Source organism: Prunus dulcis, chromosome 6 (genome assembly GCF_902201215.1).
Source record: "Prunus dulcis chromosome 6, ALMONDv2, whole genome shotgun sequence".
Classification (NCBI taxonomy): domain Eukaryota; kingdom Viridiplantae; phylum Streptophyta; class Magnoliopsida; order Rosales; family Rosaceae; genus Prunus; species Prunus dulcis.
Window position 1 is genome coordinate 29,307,328 of NC_047655.1, and position 23,607 is coordinate 29,330,934.

Below are 23,607 nucleotides of genomic sequence, written 5' to 3' on the forward strand. Positions count from 1 at the left end.
ATTATTTTTCTTTTCCGGTGTTCAATGCATAATATAAAAGGGCAGCCTTTTGAAGCAGAGCTAACACTCTGAAACCCTAAATACTAATTAAACCCCGCCCCAGCCCCAGCCCCAGCCCCAAAAGTGAGGAAGAAGAAGCGAGGCCTAAATTTCACGGAAGCACTATGTGTGGTCTTCAGCTATTCGACGGCGGCAGCGACTCCGAAAACGAAATGGTAATGGAAATCGAAAAAGAAAACGACGATATTCCACAGATCAAAATCAATGAAGAATACGCTCGCAGGTACGAGCACAACAAGAAGCGGGAAGACCTCCAACGTTACGAGGAGTTGAAGAAGCGAGGCCTTGTAGCCGACCCCTCTCGACAATCAGACTCTGATTCAGAATCCTCGTCCTCCGAGAACGAAGACGACATCCTTTTGGCCAATTCCAAGAATAAAGACTTGGAATTTTTGGAAGCTCTAATCAAGGTAAAAAATCGAGACCCTAGCTTGAAAAACAAAGATGTTGAATTGTTTAAATCTGATGGAACCGAAAAGACCCGCGCCAAAGGGAAAGGGAATGGCAAGGCTAAGAAGAAGATGTACTTGAAAGATGTGGTGGCTAAGCATTTGATCGAGGATGGCCCCGAACTTAAGGAGGATGATAATAACACCAAGGTCTACGATGAAGAGCAAGAGCAGAGAAGGAAAGAATTCTTAAGTGCCGTTGCCGAGGACGAAGAGGATGATAATGGCGAGTTATTGGTAGAAAAAGATAAGAATGCTGTGGGGGACGATGATGACGATGATAGTGTTGTTAATGCTGAGTACGACCAGAAATTGAATGAGTGTTTCCCCGATGAGGATGAAAATGCTAGGTTTCTCAGGGACTTCATTAAGTTTCAGCAATGGAAGGAGGATAAGCGGAGCAAGGGAAGCAGTCCTGATGTAAAGGAGGAGGATTTGGAGATGGTGTCTGAGGACGAGATGGAGATTGAAAGGCAAGAGGAGTACGAGCATAGGTTCCAGGAGAATGCAGGGGATCGGATTTTGGGGCATTCCAGGCAAGTTGAGGGGTCGGTGAGGAAGAAGGTCAAGGCGAGGAAGGAGCAGAGAAAGAGTAAGGAGGATAGGATGGAGATTGCAAGGTTGGAGAGGGAGGAGGAATTGAGGCATTTGAAAAATTTGAAGAAGAAGGAGAACGATGAGAAGCTTAAGAAGATTATGGAGATTGCGGGGATTAAGGAGGGCGAGGTGTCTTCCTTTGATGCCAAGGAGTTGGAGAAGGAATTTAATCCCCAGGAGTATGATAGGATGATGAAGGCGGCTTTTGGTGAGGAGTACTATGAGGCGGAGGATGCTGACTTAGCGTTTGTTAGTGATATGGATGAGGATGGTGGTGAGATTGAGAAACCGGATTTTGATAAGGAGGATGAGTTACTTGGGCTGCCCAAAGGTTGGGATAGTGTTGGGTCTGGTGATGGGTTCTTAGCTGCAAGGGAGAAGGTTTTGAAGCTCAAGAAGGAGAATGTTGGTGACCATGAAGAAGAGGAAGAAGAGGAAGAGGAGGAAGAAGAGGAAGAAGAGGAAGAGGAGGAGGAAGAAGAAGAAGAAGAAGAAGAAGAAAAAGAGGAAGAAGAAGAAGAAGAGACAGTGTCTGAGGAAGGTAAACAAGAGAAAAAGCGTAAACTCGCTTTATTGGAGAAAGCTAAAAATGAGATGATGGATGAATACTATAAGTTGGATTACGAGGATACAATTGGAGACTTGAAGACTAGATTCAAGTATGCTAAAATAAAACCTAATAGATATGGGTTGTCTACTGCTGAGATATTAGTGATGGATGAAAAGGAGTTGAATCAATATGTGTCTTTAAAAAAGCTTGCTCCTTATGCAGAGAAAGAGTGGAAGGTACCAAACAACAAGAGAAATGAGATAAAACAGAAGGTTAAAGAGATTTTCAAACAAGGAAAGCTGGGTAACAAAAAGAACCGCAAGAAGCAGAAAATAAGTGATGCTAAGGATTTGAATTTATCAATGGATGCCACCGGACAATCATCAACGGGTGCCCCAGAACATGAGAAAAAACAAGTAGTGGACTCAAATGGCGATAAGGGCAATCCATCCAGGAGTGCTAGAAGAAGGCGTAACCAAGCTGCACGAAAGTTACCGGCTTCTAGGCTCATGGCATATGGGTTGATGCCTGTAAAATCTAAGAAAAAAGGAAAGCACTGATCAGAACCTCTAGTTAAAACAGAGCAGTGGACAGGTGATTCTTTCACAAACTTATGCATTGAGATATATATTTTCATATTCACGTATTATCGTCCCTGTCTCCCTCTCTTGCATGGTATGTTGTACCGATTTAAAGATCTGAAATAAATTGTAAATGTTTGTAGCTTAGGTTAAAAGTTAAAACTCAACCTACTAGCGCACTGTTCCTGTTGTAGCAAAATTGCACATTGTAGGTCGGTCATACTTTTTTTTTGGGTAAAGATTTATGTAGATAAACAAGTTGATACCAGTTTAGGGATTGAAAGGGCATGTACTATTCTGTGGAACATTCAGTGGGTTCGGGCTTTGGAAAGAAGCAATTGCGTAATGGCACTTCGATTTGAATGCGTATTGTTGTTACTGTTACACACTGATGATTTGTAAAAAAAAATTTAAGTGGAACACTTTGATGAGTTATACTGATGCAGATCATGGGCATATATAAACTTATGTGTAAGATGCCTATCCATTTCTGATAAATGATATTGCATTGCACAAGTTATATTAATTGAAATTGTACCTGTTTTTAATCAGTTTTTACAACTTCCTGTTTGGTAACTGGGTGAATTGTCAGCCTTACACATTTTATGCCAAAACAATGCCATGTTTTGTTTTGTTTCAAATGTCTACTTGTACGTGGGGGTACTTATTCATATCTGAAGCTAGATATTTAGAATTTGCTTTTTTGTTTTCTTTCTTTTTTCACATTGTTGAAAATTTCCTTAAATATTATGGATTTTGGATACTGATGCTCAATGTCAGATTTCACTTTAAACCATACTTCTTAGCTCATTCGGTTTTAATGTCCACAGGTTGTTTTTTGGGTACTTGTAACATGGGAATGGAGGACTACAATTTTTCCAAAGAAGGTGAAGCATCTTGAGGGTTTTGTTAAGCTTATTGCAGCATAACAGAGGCGAACTCTTGAGAAGAAGTTGGGAGGAAGACTTTTTTGATCGATATTGTCACCTTTTGTTTTCGCATTTTATGAAAACATGTACTTTAGGAATCAGAATAAACTAAAATCATATTGTTTTTTGTATTGTCGAATTCAGCTGTTTATCAATGTCAAAAATATGACAAAGGTTTATTATGTATGATCGTGTTGCTCTCTCTTTGGCATTCCAATTCAATCAACTTGTAGGTTTTCCCCTTTTTTATTTTTGGCCGGTCATGAAAATAATTTGGAAGCTGCCTTTGCTTGTCAAGAAGAGACTTGAAAAAGAGCAACTAATATTGGTTAGAATTAGAGATTGAAATTTGAAACACACCCCAAAATGAAAAACGCTGTCCTTTGGTATTAGCTAGCTCCAGCCTGCATTCTAACCTCCGAGTTCCAACACTCTCTAAAACACCAATGACCAAACCCTCCTCCCTGTCACGCTGTCTTTTGTTTCTTTCTTCTCTCTCTCAAAACCTTAAACAATCAAAATCAATCAACAAAACAGAAGAAACTCTCTCTTATCTCTCTCTCTCTCTCTCTCACCCCAAAACCAAAACCAAAACCAAAACCAAAACCAAAGAAGGCAAAGGAAGAAAGATGGGCGGTCCTTGTCCAAAATCCCTCATTTTCCCTCAATTTCCCAAACAATCCCTTAATTTGGAAATATGGGGTTTGATCCTCTTCCTAGTGGTTGTGGTTGTGGTCCTCCCCCTCCCCACCACGGCCACCGCCGTAAGTCCGTCGTCTAGCATCTACGACCACCTGCGGCAGCAGGGCCTTCCCATGGGGATCCTCCCAAAAGGCATAACGGAATATTCTCTAAACGGCAGCACTGGAGAATTCCGGGTGTTGCTAGCGCAGCCGTGCCACGCCAAGTTCGAGAACCAGGTGCTCTACGATTTCAACGTCTCGGGCGTTCTGTCTTTCGGGCGAATCGCCAACTTATCGGGGGTGTCGGCTCAGGAACTGTTCCTATGGTTTCCAGTGAAGGGGATCAGAGTGGATGTGCCGAGCTCTGGCCTCATTTACTTCGATGTCGGCGTTGTTGACAAGCAGTTCTCTTTGTCCCTCTTCGAGTCACCCCCTGATTGCACCGCCGTTGACCCTTCTGATCCCAACTTCAATCCAGCTGCTCACCACACCGACCACTATTCTCATTCCCCATCTGGGTCGTCGTCTAAGGTATTCTTCTTATATCTGCTTCCACTCCATATGAATATGATACGACTGGCTCTCTGTCATTTATGCTTCATTTTTGTGTCATGGGGTTTTGTTGATATCTCATATACATGTAAACTCTCCAATTGTAGTCTTTGCTTTGGTCTCATATACTCTCTGTCATTTAGGATCAGCACCAAGTTTATGCTTTGTGTAGGTTATTATATGAGCACATTAATGTAGCTTAACATCGTAGGATGGGATCACACTAGCCACCAGCTGCAAATCTATTTACTTTAAGAGACAATTCAATTATGATGTAATATATCTCACCTTCCTAACAAGCTATGCCCGATTTAGCTAAATAAGATTGATGTGGCATCTTCACAATAGTCTGCGTTTTTTTGGACAAGTTGGGAGCATTATAGCCATGTCTAGGTTAGAAGAATTTTTAAGGAGTGGAGTGGACCACTAGGCACCCTATTACGGTGTAAGAACCTTATGTGCTTGTGCTTTTGGGACAAACTTGATTCGGGGTGTTAAAATATGAGGCACGTTCTTCCCTAATAGTCTGTTGAGTTTGATGACAACTCTTTCTCTGTGTTTGTTCATTTGAATTAAAATCCATTCTAAGATTTTCATTTGTGTGAAACCATTTAATGCATTGTTTATAGATTCTAGTGCTTTGAGTAATTTACTGTTGCTGGAAATGTTATCTGTCTGTGCCTAGCGTTCACAGATTAATCATCTTCGTTGAGTATAAAATAATGTTTTTGGTTGAAGTTATTTTCATATTTATATTCATCTTGTACCACAGAAAACTAATATGATAGGAGATTTGCACCAAGAAAAAAAAAAACAATTGATGTTGTTGTGGTATGGTTTTAAGAGTTTCAACTATGGTCTAGTTGAGGCACTCTACTCATTGTCCGGATTAGTATCTACCTAATCTAGTTTCTTTTTTCCTCCAGTTGAACTTCTTTATGTTGATAATTTGTGTGGTTCAAGACATATCTAATTTCGGTTACTGCGTCCACTGTTGGTAGACGAGATTTATCATATAGAGCATGTAATAGTTCTGAGTTGATATGTCTAAATTTATGACATGATTCTTGTTTTTATGGATTTTGGAATTCCAATAATTATAGTGCTGCTCGATCATTTTCGTGAAGGCTTTTCTTGTCTAATTGAGCTGGTGCTAAAGTTGATCGATATCAATTTTGCAGATTGAATCACAGAATCTTGGGGATGAAGTCAGTCAGAAAAGTGAACTGAGGGCTTCTTCATAGGTTGTGCAGGCAGAGATATGGTTCAAGTAATCTCAATCAACCCAGGGGGCTTTTATAGTATTTTAGTTTTCTCCTTTGCCTGAAGTGGATGTGGAAGATTCTGGTTTGGGAGGTCCTAAACTTTGAATACGTGTGCTTGTTTACTATACTGTGCGTACATAGTTGGCTTGATACTTCTGTCTTTGCGGGGAAAATTACAACAATTTTGGTAAAGAGGAGAGAGAAAATGGAAGAATGGATATCTACGTTTAGTAGGGTGAGACAGGGAGACAGGGAGACAGGGGGATTGGGTCAGGTTGGCTTTTTGGCTAACTAAAATTTGCTTCAAATTTAAGTCAGTTGTTGTCATCATATAAATTTACTTATAATAGATATAATGACATATGGGTTCCTTCTGTTCTGGTGGTGCTGTTGAGTTTCTGTAAATCTGTGAAAACTGATTTTTTATTTTTTCTGTGATGAGATATGTTGAGGGTGTTTTTTATGACCGTCGTGATCTGATCTGTAATTACTTTTTTTTTTTTTTTCCTTTTTGCATATTTCTAAGTTAGGGGTATAACTGGAAATCAAATAAATTTTCTTTCCAATTTGCGCCCACAAATCAAACATGAGCCATTGGGCTATTGCTCTCATGAGCCTGAATTTGGGCTTCAGCTCGCCAAGCGGGCGGTTCATCTTTGTTCATGTCTTCCTTCATTTGGCCTAAATTAAAATAAACCGACTCAACGCAAGCTCTCGTTTCTCGCTCACACAAGTTGCAGTAGCAGCCATGGCCTCCTCCATAGCTCTCCTCCACCTCTCCGCCACCCCAAAAACCCTAATACCCAAATCTTATGTTTTCTCCTCCTTCCCGTCGTCAACCCTGGCGGCGCCCCGGTCAATCTCTTTCCCTCAACTGGTGAAGCGAAAATCCAAACCCAAATCGAACATCACCTGCATGTCCTCCTACAACAACAAGAAGACAACAACACCAACCCCAGCCACGGATCGGTTAATCTCGGCCGTCGCATACACTCTCCCTTTCTTCAACTCCCTCCAGTACGGGCGTTACCTCTTCTTCCAGTTCCCCAAATTGGGGCTTCTCTTCGAGCCCTTAATCCCGTTATTGAGCCTCTACAGGTCGATGCCCTACTCGAGCTTCGTGGCCTTCTTCGCCCTCTATCTGGGAGTTGTCAGAAACCCTAGCTTCAGCCACTATGTGAGGTTCAACGCGATGCAGGCGGTGACCTTGGACGTGCTGTTGGTTCTGCCCCTGCTCATCCAGAGGATATTCAGTCCGGGTCGGGCCGGGTTGGGGTATAAGCTGATGGTTTGGGGGCATAATGGTATTTTCGTATTTAGCGTGTTCTGCTTTGTGTATAGTGTGGTGAGTTCCATTTTGGGTCGTACTCCCTATTTGCCCTTTGTTGCTGATGCCGCTGCCAGGCAGCTCTAAACTTGTGACGTTCATCCGCCATCCGCCATCCGCCATGGTTTTGCCTTTGTGGGTGTATAATTTCATTTCATAATTTTAGCTGCTCAATTCAATTTTAGAACCGCTTGTCAATTACTATCTCACCTGTTTCCGGTAAATTAAGGTCAAACGATTGATGTTTCTGTGTATGTTATGTATGTGACCAAGAGAGATCATCATTACGACCGAAAAAGAGAGAGATCATCAATGATAAATTTTTGCATTTTGCCGTTTTATAGTTGAATTTCCGTATTTTATGGTTTCCCAAATGAATTTTCGCATTTATTCACTCATGTTTTGCATTTTTGGGTTTCACTCTTGAATTTTTGCATTTTTTGGTTTCACTAATGAATTTTTACAATTTTTTTGATTTCATGAATAAATTTTCCCATTTTAGGATTTTGTTAATGATTTTTTGTATCTCAGGGTCCCACCGATATTTTTTGGATTTCATGAATGAATTTTGGTATTTTAGGGTTTTATTAATGAATTTTTTCATTTTGGGGTTTTGCCGAATGAATTTTTGCACTTTGACCCCGTTTGGTTCATGGAAAAAGAGACTTGGGGATGAAAAATTAATTGTTTTTCTATGTTTGGTAAGTTCAGGTATGGGAAATGATTGTCTCGCACAATGGGAAAGTGAAGCCCTTCTCTCAACTTGGATTTTGTTTTCCCTCCTCATGGGAAAGTTTGGAAAAATGAGCGAACATTAAATGCACATTTTTCATGATCATTTTGTCCTCATTAACAATTTGAAATTTCAATATATTATTAAATAATTTTTTTTGTGATGTAATATGGGTATAATTGAAAAATTATATAGGCTTTGTTTTCCATTCCTACTCAAAACAAACATGGGAAATGAAATAAAATGATATCTTCCCGTTACTTTCCAGTATTATTGAACATGGGAAATGAATATTCCATTTCCCATCCGTCGGGAAATGACATAGGAGGTGATTTTCCCTCAAATTTGTTTTGTGAATTAAACAGGGCCTTTGGGGTTTCCGTAATGGGTTTTCAAAATTTGATGTTTGATATTCATTCATAAAACTCCAAATAATTTTTCAAATTTTTGGGTTGCGCTAATGAATTTTCTCATTTTTGACATTGCACTAGATGAATTTTCTAAAATTGGGAAAGGGATCTTCTATTTCCCATCCGTTGGGAAATGACGTGGGAAATTATTTCCCCCCAAATCCGTTATGTGAACCAAATGGGGCCTTTGGGATTTCCGTAATGGGTTTTCAAATTTTGATGTTTGATATTCATTCATGAAACTCCAAATAATTTTTCAAATTTTTGGGTTTCGCTAATGAATGTTCTCATTTTTAATGTTGCATTAGATGAATTTTCTAAAATTGGGGTTTCATTAATGAATTTTCGCATTTTAGGGTTTTGCACTTTGAGGTTTCCATAATGGATTTTTGAATTTTGATGTTTGAAATGTGAAAATCTATTAATGAAACCCCGAAATACTAAAATTCCTTACCGAAACCCCATAATGCAAAAATTTAATCATGAAACCCAAAAATGTGAAACTTCATGAGCGAAACCTCAAAATGCAAAAGTTCATTACCGAAATCTTGAAATAGGAAAACTCATTCATGAAATCCCAAAATGCAAAAATTCATTATCGAAACCCCAAATGTAAATATTCATTCATGGTAGCCCAAATAATTTTTTGCATTTTAGGGTTTCGCTAATGAATTTTTTTCATTTTAAGGTTTCACCAAATGAATTTTCTCATTTTGGAGTTTCTCTAATTTGTATTTTAGGATTTCGTCAAAGGAATTTTCGCACTATGTGGTTTCCTTAATGGATTTTCGAATTTTGATGTTTTAAATGTGAAAATTCAATCATGAAACCCCAAAATGTGAAACTTCATTAGTGAAACTTTGAAATGTGAAAGTTTATGACTGAAACTTTGAAATGCGAAAATTCATTCATGAAATCCCAAAATGCTAAAATTCATTATCTATAACTGTAAATGTGAAAATTCATTTATGAAACCAGAAATCATTTTTTGCATTTAAGGGTTTCACTAATGAATTTTTGCATTTTAAGGTTTCATTAAATGAATTTTCTCATTTTGAAGTTTTAATAATGAATTTTTGCATTTCAATGTTTCGCACTTTGAGGTTTCCATAATGGATTTTCAAATATTGAGGCTTGAAATGCGAAAGTTCATTACCGAAACTTTGAAATGCGAAAATTCATTCATGAAATCCCAAAGTGTGAAAATTCATTATCAAAAGCCCAAGTGCAAATATTCATTTGCCAAATAATTTTTTTGTATTTTGAGGTTTCGCTATTAGCATTTAGGGTTTCACAAAATGAAATTTCTCATTTTGGGGTTTCTCTAAATGAATTTTTGCACTATGGGTTTCAGTAATGGATTTTTTATTTTTGATGTTTGAAATGCGAAAATTCATTACTGAAACCCCAAAATACGAAATTTCATTACTGAAAACTCCATAATGCGAAAATCTAATCATGAAACTCCAAAATGTGAAACTTCATTACCGAAACCCCAAAATTAGGGGTGTGCAAGATCCAATCCAATTCTAATTGATTTCAATGATTTGGCTGATTACATTGGATTCGTAATTTCCAAAACCGACATGATTGAATCAAATGAGGAATTTGCTTGTGAGAATCCTATCAACTCTAATTTAATTAGTTTCATGTTTATTTTCATATTTTGGAGTTTCAATAACAAATTTTCCCATTTAAGATTGTCCCAAATCAAAAATTCATTCATGAAACCCGAAAGTGTGAAAATTCATTTATTCGCATTTGGGGTTCTTCCCTTCGTTTGTTTTAGTCATTTAAGAATTTAGATTTGGCATAACAATGCGTTTCCAAATTTTAGGGAAAATTTGTTGTGTCAACGAGAGAGCGCTCTAAGCCAGTGAGAGCTTTTTTCTTCTGTTTTTCGGCCTGAAAAAAAATAATTAAAAGTAATTCACCAAATTCTTTCACCTTCGAATTTCTATAATTTTAATTCAGAAGAATTCACATCCGTTCCGTTCTGAATTCCATATAATACTTTCAATTTTGCGTAGTTAATTCTGTTTCATTTCTTGCTTGCCTGCCAGGACCACAAGATTTCATGATTTCCCTTGGCTACATTCTCTCACTCAAACCATGGCATTATTGTAAATTTACTAAAATAGTCACACACAAAAGTAGTACCCCAAAAAAAGAAAAAACAAACACAATTACCAATTGCAGAACTCTTGATTGAAAAAAAAAAAAAAAAAAGTTGACAGTTACATGTGTTGGTCAATTACATTGCATCATGGGGTCTGCGAGACCGCATATATTATGGGGTCAACTGAATTTTCTCAACTCCAAGACGGGCCATACATCGTTAGCCGCTCACTCCGGTGAGCACATAACATGTAAAACAGATGGAGAGCAACAATCTCACAGCAATCATTTTAAAACCTCACAATAACTTGCACTCCCACCAAATGCACATGACCACCGAGATAAACGAAACCAAATCACATACTGCACAAGATTTACTTTGGTAGCGACAAACTTCCCTCTTCCTAAAATTCTTGAACAGCTTTTGTCCTCTTCAACGCAAGGATTGATGCTAATGATGAGTTAAGGAAGGTTCAGGTTCAGCCCCCAGAACCCTTTCCCACCTCACTCCATATCGATGGATTAAACTAAATGATTTATATCTTAAATTGAAGTCGAATTTCAAGATAGCAAAGGTAACTACTTCAATTACAGCCACTCTTCGATGGCCAAAAATTACATCCAAATATGAAGCAAAATGCAAATACCATCTTAAAACAGAGTAAAACATACCTCTCAAACATACCTCTTAAACACGAAGTTGAGAAAAACTAAGCAGCAGTCCTTACATCCATCACAGGTCAAACAGCTCAACTCCAGAACAGAAACAATATCGAAAAAGAAACACATAAAATCATCTTGGTACACGAGTTTAAAACTGACCTAGACAAGAACACAAATTATGCTTTTGCCACATGCTCCATAGCAAGGATGACCTAGTACCGATCATAACGCCTGCAAGAACAAATTATTATATCAGGTGATCAACTAAAAAGTATCCAAATTTGCATATACACATGACTTGGTCCCAATCACACCTACAAGACCAGGCAAAATCAGCAACTTAACAAAATCCCTATGATAAGCATTTACATCACCCCAAAGAAAAGACATGTTATGGTTAGCTACATAAGCTTGTAAGCTGGCCATAGTAATATGACGAGCTTCAAATTCACGGCCATCTCACAGAAAACAAGGACTGCCACATGGCTTGTGGTCAATAAAAGGTAGCAACTCTCTTGACAGATGTGGACAATGACAAAACGGGAAAGAATTTCCAAAGGTTGAAAAGAAGCCACAAAATTTTGAAAGCAATGCTTCAAACTATCCAGTACAAGGTATGCAAGGCACTCACACTTAGTTACAATTACAGGCTTCGACTAGAAAACACATTAGGTCTATTTCAAAGTAAAAAAGAAGCTGATGATTCCTTTTTCATAAAATTGCAAACACAAAGACAATTATTTTCTAAAATTATCTCTAAATGAACTTTCATGTGCGCTTTTTTATGAGGATGCAGAGAACAGAATTATTTCTTGGAAACAGAACCAAACTGGCACTCAAATCATTGCATGATCTTGAAACATTTGAAAAATGATATTGAAATCATTGCACAAAGTTACTTTAATCCTTTATCAAACAAAAGGAAGCATGCATGCCAAATGAATAGATACTTTCAAATATGGCCACCATGGAAGAGTACGCACCTGTGGCGATCATAATCCCTGGAACGCTCCCTTGATCGTGAGCGTGATCTACGGCGACTTCTCGAATCATAATTGCGGGAGCGATCTGAATCTCTGTCACGCTCACGATCATATCCGCGATCTCGATCATAATACCTATCACGATCTCTGCTCCTACGATCATGATCCCTACCTCGGTCGCGGCTATCTCCTCGTTCCCTATCCCTACTTGATTCCCTGTCGCGTTCCTTACTTCGCTCTTTTGATCTACATGGAAAATAATTAAAGAATAAAGATTTATATTTTATAGAAGCTTCACGTAAAGGGTACATTTCGGAAAGAACTTTTATTTCTTTAATTAAAAAAAAGAACATTAAGAGTTACCTCCTATCCTCAGACCGATCAACCTTGCGAATCTTGTTTCTCTCTTCCTGAAAATTGAATAACCAAAAAAGTACAATTGACACCCCTTTTGTTAATAGGATGACATGAAATAACAAATCACTTGATGGAGAGAGATAACATGTCCTGCTTCAGAGGTACATAATTGGTAAGCAACATATAAGCAAAGAATCATAGCAAGTGAAGATGTCAATTTGTAGAATCAATAAAGGACTGAGATTAGAATATCACTTGGACAACCATCCACCTCCCTTTTTCAAAAGTTAAGTAATCTTACTTCATTTTATTATTATAATGAATGCAAAATCTACATGGTGACTACAACCAAATAGGTGTATACATTTCATTCTCATAAGTACACATGCTATGATCCAACCTAAGCCAAAAATGAAAAAGATGTTCGAAAAATTATACTCACAGATACCATATTATGAGAATCTCTATAGATTTGAAACACTACCAGAGCACCTGAACCAACAGTTTCAGAATACGAACTTAAAACAATTCAGACTTTCCAGGTAAAATTGTAATACTTTGATGATATATTTTCAGACATACTTTGCCTAAAATGCAGGAAACACATTTTTCAAAACAATGTCCATTAGTGTACAAAAGTTAGTGTTCATCTGCCCCTTTTTTTACCCCCACGGAAATATATTTATGAAACAAGCCCAAGAGAAGTATATATCATTACAAAGGAGCATCATACCTGCAGCTCTGCTAACTTCTCACGGATTTGCATATAGCCTAAATGAAGCTTCCCGCCAAAGTGATCCGCTAAACGACGGTCACTGAAAACAACAAAAAGAATCAGAATATTTCATTCAATTCAAACATGCAATAGCCCGAACAGGTTATGTTCATGTACGGTACAGATTCCACATAATTTTTCTAGCCAACAATAGCATGATCTACAAACATAAAACAGAAAAAGACGCACATTCTGTAGCTGCAAAAGTTATCCTCGTAAAACTGGGCACAAGAGCCTGCTGGTGACAAGGAGGTATAATCGTTGGGTCAAAAGCTGAAGCACTTGAAACCCCAAATACTAATTTTATGTATACCCAGAAAAGCTAGAAACTAGAGTAGCAAGCATGATTATTCAAAATCAAACTTTACCTGTCATAAACACTCAAAAATGCTCCACAGATGTCACAAACACGTAGCTTTTGATCAGTCTGAAACAACACCATAATTTACAAGTTAAGGGACGCTCAGCAGTGAAATGAATAAGCAAATAGTTGGACCCTATTACAGGAATTCTTGCAAGAGTATCAAACATTATCATGGGCTGTTCATCATTTCTTTATTCTACATACAATCTGAAAGTAACACTTGCGTGAAAATGCACCCTAGATGTAGACAATCCATTCAGTTTTAATGTTTAGACAACAAAGAGGACAACCAAGAAGTTTACAAGTGTAACTCTGAGATTACATGAAAATCAATATCCCACTTCTTCTAACCATAAAGTGTCGGGACAACAACTATGAGTACTTTCTATGTGAGAATGTAAGTGTTATAAAGTAGATTCTTTTGTTGTTACCAATAAATAGATAGATGGAGGAAAAATGAACTCACAATGCGCACATCAGCAGCAGTGTACTTGGAGGAATCCAGGATAGGCTCCTGTCTGGCAGGCAGCTAAAGAGAAGAAATGAACAGTCACTCACCAATCATTGACAAGAAAAAAAAAAAAGCACAGCAAATGCAAAACTCGGAACAAAAAGAAGGATATTAAAAAAGGTTGCAGAACAGGTGAACCACTTAATACAAAACAATATTATTTTATTTAAGAATACCTTCTTCAGTGCTTCAGCCTCTTCCAGCGCTTTTTGTGCCTCATCAACCATTCCTTGCTCACCTGAAGATGGCAAAGAACTTTAGGGACTATACGTAACCTGATTTCCAGAAAAACAGAAAACTAGCCCAATATATACACAGAGCATTAATTAGTAAACCACTTGACAAGCCATAAACCACTTGAAAAGATAAGGTAATGGAGTAAGTCCTTTCTCTCAAATTAATAAAAAATATAACGTATTCTCACTTAGTAAACCACTTGACAAGCCATAATCCAAATAATTTGAGTAGGTATTAAATTACCAAGGTCCTCTGCCTTCTTCAACTTTTCATTTATCATTTCCTGTGTTCGGGCATCGGGAACAACTACAGGCAAGGGTGCCAAAGGTGGCGGGTTTGGCAGGGGTTGAGGTAAGGATGCCCTATCCTTATTGAAAGCATCCAAAAGAAGCATGGACTAAAACAAAATAAAAGTATATGTTAGAGAGCTGACAAACTTGTCAACCAGTTATCCAGATCAAGGAATAATACACTGGAACAGCAAGAAAATATTTCAGTTTGTACATATACAAATGAATTTCTCAACAAGTAGATATTTGGTACCTGTTTATCTGCTCTCTTGCCTCTGAGTTCGTCTACTATCTCCATAGCCCGAATCTTAAGATCTGTCTTGCCTTCAAGATCTGCAAATTTACGTCCACAATTTGAATCAGAAAATAGATTTCTAGGTGCATATTCAAGAATTGATAATTTACAAGCAACTGAACAATATATATAAGAAAACAAAAGGTTTGACCATTTTAAGAACAGCAGCCACAATATAAGACCACGCATGAACAGTGGAAACACAGTACAAATGCCAAACGTTAAGTGTGTATATATATATATATATATTAGTGATTCATCAACTTGGGTGCATTAACGAAACTTAGAAAAAAAGAAAGAAAGATAAGCATCTGTGTATTGTTAACACACACAAGCACACACAAAATCCAAGCAAACCAAAGAGAAGGCAAGTTCTGTTTTGAAAATAGCAATTAGATAAGGTTACCAAATTGATCAACTTCTTTCAACTTTTCCTTGATCTGCTTTGACAACTCGAGTACCTCTGGCGTCTGGAATTGCACAAGAATCAATAAATAGGTAACCATGTGATTTTTTACCTATAAAGGAAAAAAAAAAAGGATAGATTGAATGATCCATTACCTGAGTAACTTCAGAGACAGAAATTGCAATAGCAGCCTTTGCATCATCATCCTCAAGGCGCTTAAGAGCTCTAGCAATTTTCCTATCACACTCAACAATGAGCCTATCTATGACATCCTCCAGGTCTCTGTCATAGTTATCAGTCCCTTTTGCTTTGGCTTCTTCGTATCTGGGAAGAGTTAAGCTTTACTGGTATTGAATTATATCAGCAAGCATGTATATAAATAAGAAAATTTCATCTCAGCCTTCAAATGTACATTCATTTCAAAGACAATTGAAGCAAGCAATAGTTGAAAAGGATACTCTTTTCTGAGCTGCAACGAGTGGACCTTAGGGCAGGGACCCATATCCATTTTCTGACAACGCAAAAGTAAAAATGTCATCTAGGTTCAAGATTATGGCAAAAGACCTAGTTATAATTTATTTTCCTCTCGGGAACCAACTTTTAATGAAAAGAAGTGAAGGGATTTGATTTACCGTTAACTGGAAAAGCTCGTGGGGGCAGAGCCCAACCAAGTAGAGGCGACACACTTCGCGATCGTAATATTTGCGGTTGACCTCTCGGACGTCGCCGTTTCGATTGGCCCCCATAAGCTGGTCCAGCTGCTTCCTCAGCGCGTCCATGGCTGATCACTCCCCCTCTAGTCGTCTCTACAACTTTGGAGTGGTGGATTTCAGTTGGCTCACTGAGCGAGAAAGAGATTAGGGTTCGTTACGGATTTGGAGAGCTTTGGGGAAAAAAATATTAAAAGAGGATTTGGATTGTGTTTGTTTGTGAGATTGTGCTCACTCACTGTATTTAATTTTAATAATATATTTGTTTTGCTCATATGCCCTCGTGGGTTTATACATTTGCAGGTCGCCCCGGGCCCATTACGATTTCGCTTTTGGGCCCATTATCGTTCTCCAGTCCTCACTCCGATCAATCCTCTCATAAAAGGTCACACACTGAAACTGAAACTCAAATTCAATGGCTCTCTCCTTCTCTCGCTCGCTGTTGGTCTTGGGATTCTCCGCCTTGTTGTGTATTTCAGTAGCAGCAGCTTTCCAATCCGATGAGCTCTTATTGGACGACGACGAGTTCGGTCTAGAAGGAGGGTTGCACACTAAGTCTCCTGATCTCACATACACACGATCCTCGCCTCCACCACCATCACCACCAACTTCATCAACCTCCAGGAAGAGGTTTTCCGATCCGGATTCGGACTCTAAGATCCAATTCCAGCTCCATCACGCCTTTGGGGACTCTGATTTCTCGCCCGCTGGTACTTTCAGTGCTCGCTTGAAGACATGGAATCACGGTGGTCAGGTTGGTTGCTTTCTTCTCTTCTTCTTTTATCCTTCTAATTTTGGTGCGAAGCTGCAATTTCATGTTTTGCAGTGACTTTGGTTGTCATTTAAATGGGCTATTGGTGATTCTTGAGATTGGAATTCACAATTTTGAACTGGATTTGTTTGTCTTTTAGACCGGCTTCTTTAAAAAATTAGGTGAAAAGAAAGGAATATATAGTTGATAAATTCGTAGGTGTAAGGCAATGGATTCAAGTGCATGATGATGAACTTATGGAGTTTGCTTAAGACTTTTTGCTTGTACCTTTTAGTGGAGCATCGTTTCATGCTTAGTTTTTTCTACTTGCTAACTCTCGGGCCTTATATTTCACTTTGTAATACTAGAAAACCTAAGATGCAGCTTAACTATGACATGGTTTTATTGATCACAGACCCTTACAAAGCTACGATTTTCGAGGAATGCTTTTACTGAAGAGGAGAAGGAGAAGTTTGCAGTAAGTTCTTTCTACCCCCCCCCAAACTTATGTGTTTTTTTTCTGCTTTTACCATTTCAAATTAGCATTCTTTCTTAATTTGAAATGTTGATGCTGTTCTTGTAGCTACTACTGAAGGGAGATGACTTCTATAGGATAAGATTGCCGTCCAGTGTTTTGAATCCTCCGGGGAGGGATTATGTTATTTCTTCAGTAAAAGCGGTAAGTCTTACGCACCCTCTATCGTGTAGTTTTATGGTTCCAATACAAATATGATCACTAAGGCTGCAGGTTTACTAACAATCTTTCTTAAATATCCAGAGATGTCTTCCACGGGATGGTTTGGATGAGCATTTTGTTATACACACGGTAACTTTCAACTTTCTAAGCTCTTGCTGTTGTTTTCCCATGGTTTGGATGATATTTCAGACTATATACCTATTTTTACAGTTCAATGAGACATATTTTTGTAGCTTTACAATCATCAAGTCTTATGCAATTTATTCTTGATCAAATTTGTATTACAGGATGGAATTAATATCTTGGCAGTTAATTATGGTTCGCCTGGGGCATGTCCATATCCTCGGCAAATGAAACTTGTAAGTTGGGATCGATTTTTTTTCTCTCTGGTTTTTATTGTCAATGGACTTAAGATGAGTAGATGTGTGGCAACTTTTTTTTTTTTTTTTTTTTTGGTGTGTGAATAAAAGTAGAGGCTTTCTGAGGATGGAAAAGAAAGTTGTGTTGAATAAGCTGACCTTGTTCCAATGCCTTTTTCTTTTTTTTGTGTGGGTATTTTCAGCCTGGAAAGTGGTCTTTTAACTCTCACACGGTTTTGAAGAATAGTGAGCAAGCACCAAGGTGAAATGCTTTTGCATTTTTTCTTTTTTCATTATATGTTGAGATTCTGGCATGATCTGGTTGCTTAAACTCTCACGGAAGGTTAATTATTTCATACTTCTCAACTTTGTTAATAGAAAAAGGTGAACCTGATTATCTAAAAGAGTACCCTGTGCGTTTATATCAGTTGTATTTTCTTTTAATATTAATTTTCCATGGTTGATAGAAATGTAGATACAAAATTGGCATTTGATCTGGTTGATCTGCATTATTTATTAGGTGATGTACAGGGTATTAGTAATCAATGGAATGGTCTAACTGTGTTATGTTAAATCCTGATACTATCTACAGTCTTACATTACCCTGATCATTGGAGGTCTTTGTGAAGGCCCTATAAGTTAATATCTTATGACAAAATGTTTTCACAGAGCTCCAGTGTTTGCTGAGGAGATTCTTGGAGGTGAGTTAGGAGAAGGTGAAGTTGTACCACCACCAGAAAGGTCCCTTTGGGCAAAATATGTGAGTATCAACAGAATTAATCGTCTCCATCTTTCCCTCCCATAGATTTATTTTATTGATTTACCTTTCTGATTTATTATGTACCAGTGGATGTACCTAATCCCTCTTGGGCTCATTGTCATGAACGCCATAACCCAAGCAATGAACATGGCAGAGGAACCGGGTGCTGGTCAGCCAGCAGGCCAAGCACAGCAGCCAGCTGCAGTCCAGCGTGGGTCAAGTTCTGCTGTGCGAAGAAGATAGTCTGTTTGCTCATTTTTCATTTCAAAGATTTGACGTCACCTGAAATGAATGACATTTTAGGTTTGACCTTTTTGTTGTATCTTTAATCCCATGGGGACCTTCATGAGGGTTGTAAATTTTTAGTAATTTTGTTATATTTTCAGTAGGGAATGGAAGGTTGAATTGATGAAGGGTTCAGGATTAGCATTTATAAAGAATTTTGCATGTAAATAAAGGATTTTGCAGCAGTTGCAAAATAAAGAAAACAAATGCTACAAATGACATTGCGAGGCGCCATGGAGAGAATCATTATTAACTGCAACCAGTTTTGGTAGCTTCATGAATTGGTATGACGTGCATCTCTACGACTATCAGATGAGAACAACCGGAAACGAGGCTATGAACCAACCAAATAGAAAAAAGCCAGGCTATGAACTAATGCCAGGGTTGATTTTTTATGCACGGAGCAGGGTTGATATTTTTTATGCAGAGTTTGAACTTTGGCAGCTACAAATAGAAAAAGATGAAAGAAACCAGAAAAACAAAAAAGCCAGGCTTTGTTTGTTGGTAAAGCAGGCGTAGCTGCTGCTACTTCAAGGAATACTCGTTAAAATTAACAGAGGAAGGAAGCTAATACTTTGAGAAATAAAGCTATGCGAATAAGGCCATCCAAATAAAACATCTCCGGATCTCTTGACAACACGACAGAGGCCAGAGACCCAATCATAGCTCGTCCTGCAAGGGCAAATCAATAAATTACAGAATTAATTAGAAAAAGGCCATCTAATCTTTACTGTAATAAGTAGGTGCGCTTAATTTAACGACAGATCATAGAACATTGAATGATGCTTACATGATCATAATCCCAATCACGGTGGCGGTGCTGCAGAATAAAACATCCAAGTTAGAAGTAGGGCAGAGAAAAAAAAAACATTAATTCAAGTTACAACTTAGTTACTGAATCTAAGTCAATTGGCCAGCGGCTACAAAATTCCACAGAAACTGTCCAATTAATTGATCACCTTCCTATTTATTTGCAAGGGTCAAAGGTCTCAAATAGGCTTTTAGTTCAGAAACAGCCACAACAGGAGGAAATCATCCCAATTTCATTGGAAATGAAGAAAAGAGGATAACAAGAAGTATTTCTCAACTCTCATTTGGTTGGAAGGAAATGAAACAGCTTTTGGTTGGACGCTGCATACTCATGAGGGGTTTTTGTTTTTTTTTTCTTCTTTCTTTTTTGATTAATGGGGGAGGGGGGAGATTTGAACTGGGGCATATTCCATTGAGGGAGATACTATGGTCATTAGCTAGAAAACATAACAAGGACACTGCCTACCATTAGACCAAGAGCTGGTTGGTTAGGTATAAGGGATTTGAGTGACCTTTATTGCAAACGTGATCATTGAAAAAACCTATATTAGATGAAAGTTGAAACAATTAATGCAAAATATTCAAACACACCCTTCGGTATCTGTCTCTGTGTCTGTCTCGACCTCGATCATAACCCCTATCTCGTCTCCTCCTTTCACCCTCCTCTCTCGCTCTTTGAGCTTCCTGCACAATAAGGGCTCAAACTACTTATGAACGAAACTCAACTAAGCCTGACGGAAAATTCTAATAAACCAGTTATTACGCTCACGAACCTCTTCCTCTTGTGCCTTCCTCTTTTTTTCTGCTTCTTCAAAGGCATCCTTTTCAGCCTGAGACGCCATAAGTGAAGTGCATAAGATGAACTGCCAATGAACTTGGAAATACCAGTGACAGTCAAAAGAGGCTTACCTCTCTATTGGTAAAGACTTCCTCGACAACTTGTTTGGCATACTCAGGATCATCACAAATTAAAATGTTGTCAAAAACTGAACCAGCCTTTACCTGCATCACATTATTTTACCCCATTAACATAATGAATTAGTGATCATGCCATCCTCAAATTCGCAAATGGATAATGTCCTACCTGCCAAACTTCGACACCCACGTACTTAATTGGCTTAAGCACATAAAGATCAGGGTCATCTTCAAACTCTGCATAGGATGAGAAAAAGGAAACTTAGCATGTTTTATTTTTCCAAGATCTGCACATGCAATTATCTCTACTGATATAGACAGAGCAAGTATAGCTATCCAATCAAAGTTACCAGGATTATCAATCCAAGGAGTCTTCCATTTCCCTTTATAATTGGGGTTCTTGATTTTCTGACATGCCAGAATAAGTTACACTAATTAGAAACTGCAAAAAATAATTGGCCTTCAGTTTTATCTGTTACCTCTAAAAGTAATTAACCTACGGTACCTACCTTGGGTTTCCATGGTCCTTTATAAGCTGGATTTGGTATCTTTGGAGCTTTCCATAAACCGTTCTCTTCTTCATCCCAGTCATCAGGCTAATTAGAAGGGGAAAACAAACAAATTATTGATTAAATTTCTCATCTTTCCATAAATATGTACTCATCAAACCGCAAGAGAACAGCACTAAAAGTCAAACTAGAGAAAGGGAAGATAGTATTGGAGAACAGAGTAGCCTTTTGATGGTTCAATTACACAATGAAGGGTCTAATAGTTGTCCAACATCAGAAAGGCCAAACATATGTTAGATACGCAGCTTTGTTTATAGTACTACTCCATAAGCAATTAACCTCTTTAGCTTTTGGATCTGAAATTTCTCTTGGAATTGAATCATGTCCCTGAAATACCAGGATATGCATCAACAGTATGTAACACATGATATATTCACTACAAAGATAAGTCCCAGAGACGAGCATTAGGAAAAGAAGAAAAATAAAGTTCCCATACCTCAGGTTTGATGCTATCAGGATCATCAATGTATTCTCTAAGATCCCAGTCTGCTGGCTATGGGAGAGAAAATGATACTTATAAGATAAAGGAAAAAATTGTAGGGATTCAAATTTATAACCTACTCTCTAAGAAAAGGTCGTTCACAGATTTGCTGAGCTTTGAAAACATTATCATAGTGAAGTCATAAAAGACTAATGAATATGTAGTGAGTATTTAAGTACTTGATAGAACCGATTTTTGCATCAACGCTTTTAATCTACCTTCTTTGCATTAACATCTTTAATCTTTCTTGGAGGAAGAATATCCCAGTCTGTGTACATGCTTCCAGAGTCCCTTTCTCTGTTGTCAACTAGGACACTATACGTTGCATCAGGCCTAAGAATGAATGTGTAAAAATGAGTCAACTTGTCGGTTTCACACTGTAAATCCTTCTTGATGGGGTAATTCTGGCCTTGGTAAGAGAGAATAACATGGAGCTTCTTTGTATCCGTGCCACATATATCAGGTCCAAACATTAAACTACACAAAGAAACATTAATTAAACAAGGATGAACATCTATAACAGGAAACAGGAGATGAGGAGAAAACCATAGATAAAATTAACAAATGAACAGTTTCCGTTTAAGGAATCATTGCTGGTTGAAGAGAAGCTCAAAACTGCGACACTGTTGAGAATTGAGAATTCTAACCTGTATGGAGTGTCCCCACTGAATTTCTTCTGATTAACAAATCCAGACATAAGCTTTATGTAACCCCCACCACATTCAATTTCCTGCTCAAACCGTACAGAGTATTGGAGGACCAACGTCCTGTTCTTGTTGCTGAACTCCGGTATCTTTGCAGATATGGCAAAATGTTTGGCATCATTTGATGTCTGAATTCCTGCAAGATTTCACATACCATCATAAAACCAGAAGTTTAACTACCTTGACTGTTGTCGAGTACTAATGCTGCTGCAATTCATTACATTAGGAAAGAAATGCGTTTACTTTTCACAAACCTTCAACCCTAAATTCTATTTCGAGGAAAAAAATGTGACATGATAAATAACATTGAATTGGTCAGGGGTTTTCCAACAATTCTAAAACACATCAGAGACCAACTTGTATATATATGCAGTGCAGGACTTTACAACATAGCATAGCAGTGAAATAGCAGCAATGATAAGTGATATATATATATTGCGAGAAATAGCAGCAATGATAAGTGAGAGAAGATATACCTTTATCATCTGGGTCTCCAGACCACTTTCCAGCTGTGTGTTTAAAGGAACCTGCTTTGCCTTCACTGCTTTTCCAGTCGGATTTAACCCAACGTCTTTGCCACCCCTCTAACTCAAACAAATCAACAAAATAAAGATTAAAACTTAAACACTGTCAAAGCTTTGCTTTTCACACATTTTCTTTGACAGAAAACAAGCAACTCTGAATTCTCAACCAAAAATGAAAACCAAATCTTAACTAATTTTCCTTTTTCTGGTAACAATTATAGATATTTTCTCAGAGGAGCAAGTAAAAATGGGAAATGCAAGTCAGTGATATACTAAGTAAAGTAAAATTGAAGCGATGGAAGGAGAAAGAAGCAAGTAAGATAAAGATACCTTCAAAACGCTCTTCGAAAATGATCTCTGAAAGCGAACAACGAAAGCAAAAAGAAAGCAAGGCTATTATCATTACTAGCAAAAACAGGTGCTGATGACTAGGAGTAACGGGGCATGGCAGCTTCGCCATTTCAATTCAATTCTCTAAGAAAGTGTTTGTCTTGTGGCTTACTTATACTAGTGGAAGCAAAAGGTTGCCCAAGATTTCTACTTTAATTTCGACGATGCCCTTTGAAAATGCATAAAAATGGAAGTCTTTTTTCGAATACGTTGATGTTGATGTTCATGTTATCTCTCTCCCACTGGCACTGACTGGGCAGGGCACTGCCGTTGTGTTCGGGTATCCTTCTTTGTTTCTCGTCTGTTTTTAAAATTTTAAAGTTTAATTATGAATAGTGTTTCCCCGTCAAATGAGAAAGAAAAAGATTATGTTGACTTTGTATATTGAACCCAAACCAACCAATCACAGATGAATGAAACGTTGCATTACCCAATCAAAAGTGTGCGAGTCAAGTCTTACAACATTATTATTATTATTAAATGGGGCCTGCACGATGACAAGTTTATTATTATAATC

The 23,607-nt window shown here is 37.9% G+C and overlaps 4 protein-coding genes and 1 pseudogene across 6 annotated transcripts; 4 read left to right on the forward strand and 1 right to left on the reverse strand.

The window, feature by feature from the left end:
- The first annotated feature begins 50 nt into the window (after positions 1-50).
- On the forward strand, positions 51-3,352 carry LOC117630008 (protein kri1). Its single transcript, XM_034362704.1, has 2 exons — positions 51-2,250; positions 3,068-3,352. Exon 1 carries the CDS (start codon positions 165-167, stop codon positions 2,214-2,216), a length of 2,052 nt encoding a protein of 683 aa, XP_034218595.1. The 5' UTR covers positions 51-164; the 3' UTR covers positions 2,217-2,250; positions 3,068-3,352.
- Positions 3,353-3,524: 172 nt separating this feature from the next.
- On the forward strand, positions 3,525-6,129 carry LOC117630009. Its single transcript, XM_034362705.1, has 2 exons — positions 3,525-4,380; positions 5,583-6,129. Exons 1-2 carry the CDS (start codon positions 3,613-3,615, stop codon positions 5,643-5,645), a joined length of 831 nt encoding a protein of 276 aa, XP_034218596.1. The 5' UTR covers positions 3,525-3,612; the 3' UTR covers positions 5,646-6,129.
- A 60-nt stretch (positions 6,130-6,189) lies between these two features.
- LOC117630010 (protein TIC 20-II, chloroplastic) lies at positions 6,190-7,342 on the forward strand. Its single transcript, XM_034362707.1, has one exon. The coding sequence runs from the start codon at positions 6,415-6,417 to the stop codon at positions 7,078-7,080; it is 666 nt and encodes a 221-aa protein (XP_034218598.1). The 5' UTR covers positions 6,190-6,414; the 3' UTR covers positions 7,081-7,342.
- A 3,471-nt stretch (positions 7,343-10,813) lies between these two features.
- LOC117632374 lies at positions 10,814-23,358 on the reverse strand (annotated as a pseudogene). The gene is made up of 25 exons (XR_004586465.1): positions 23,031-23,358; positions 22,653-22,760; positions 22,120-22,312; positions 21,691-21,949; positions 21,428-21,484; positions 21,238-21,318; positions 20,932-21,018; positions 20,773-20,830; positions 20,592-20,659; positions 20,417-20,509; positions 20,281-20,337; positions 20,099-20,191; positions 15,768-15,923; positions 15,594-15,646; positions 15,291-15,459; positions 15,136-15,199; positions 14,688-14,767; positions 14,388-14,541; positions 14,084-14,145; positions 13,863-13,925; positions 13,401-13,459; positions 12,991-13,072; positions 12,264-12,310; positions 11,901-12,146; positions 10,814-11,148 (listed from the first exon to the last, which is right to left on the reverse strand). The product of XR_004586465.1 is annotated as an uncharacterized LOC117632374 (transcript).
- Positions 16,171-18,916, forward strand: LOC117632373 (ER membrane protein complex subunit 10). Of its 2 annotated transcripts, XM_034365831.1 has the most exons (8): positions 16,171-16,599; positions 17,012-17,074; positions 17,180-17,275; positions 17,375-17,422; positions 17,581-17,652; positions 17,856-17,914; positions 18,322-18,412; positions 18,500-18,916. In XM_034365831.1, the coding sequence occupies exons 1-8, from the start codon at positions 16,261-16,263 to the stop codon at positions 18,653-18,655; spliced, it is 924 nt and encodes a 307-aa protein (XP_034221722.1). In that variant the 5' UTR covers positions 16,171-16,260; the 3' UTR covers positions 18,656-18,916. The 2 variants fall into 2 exon arrangements, with proteins under 2 accessions (XP_034221722.1, XP_034221723.1); XM_034365832.1 differs by lacking the exons at positions 17,856-17,914; positions 18,322-18,412 and having other exon boundaries at positions 16,208-16,599.
- Positions 23,359-23,607: the final 249 nt, after the last annotated feature.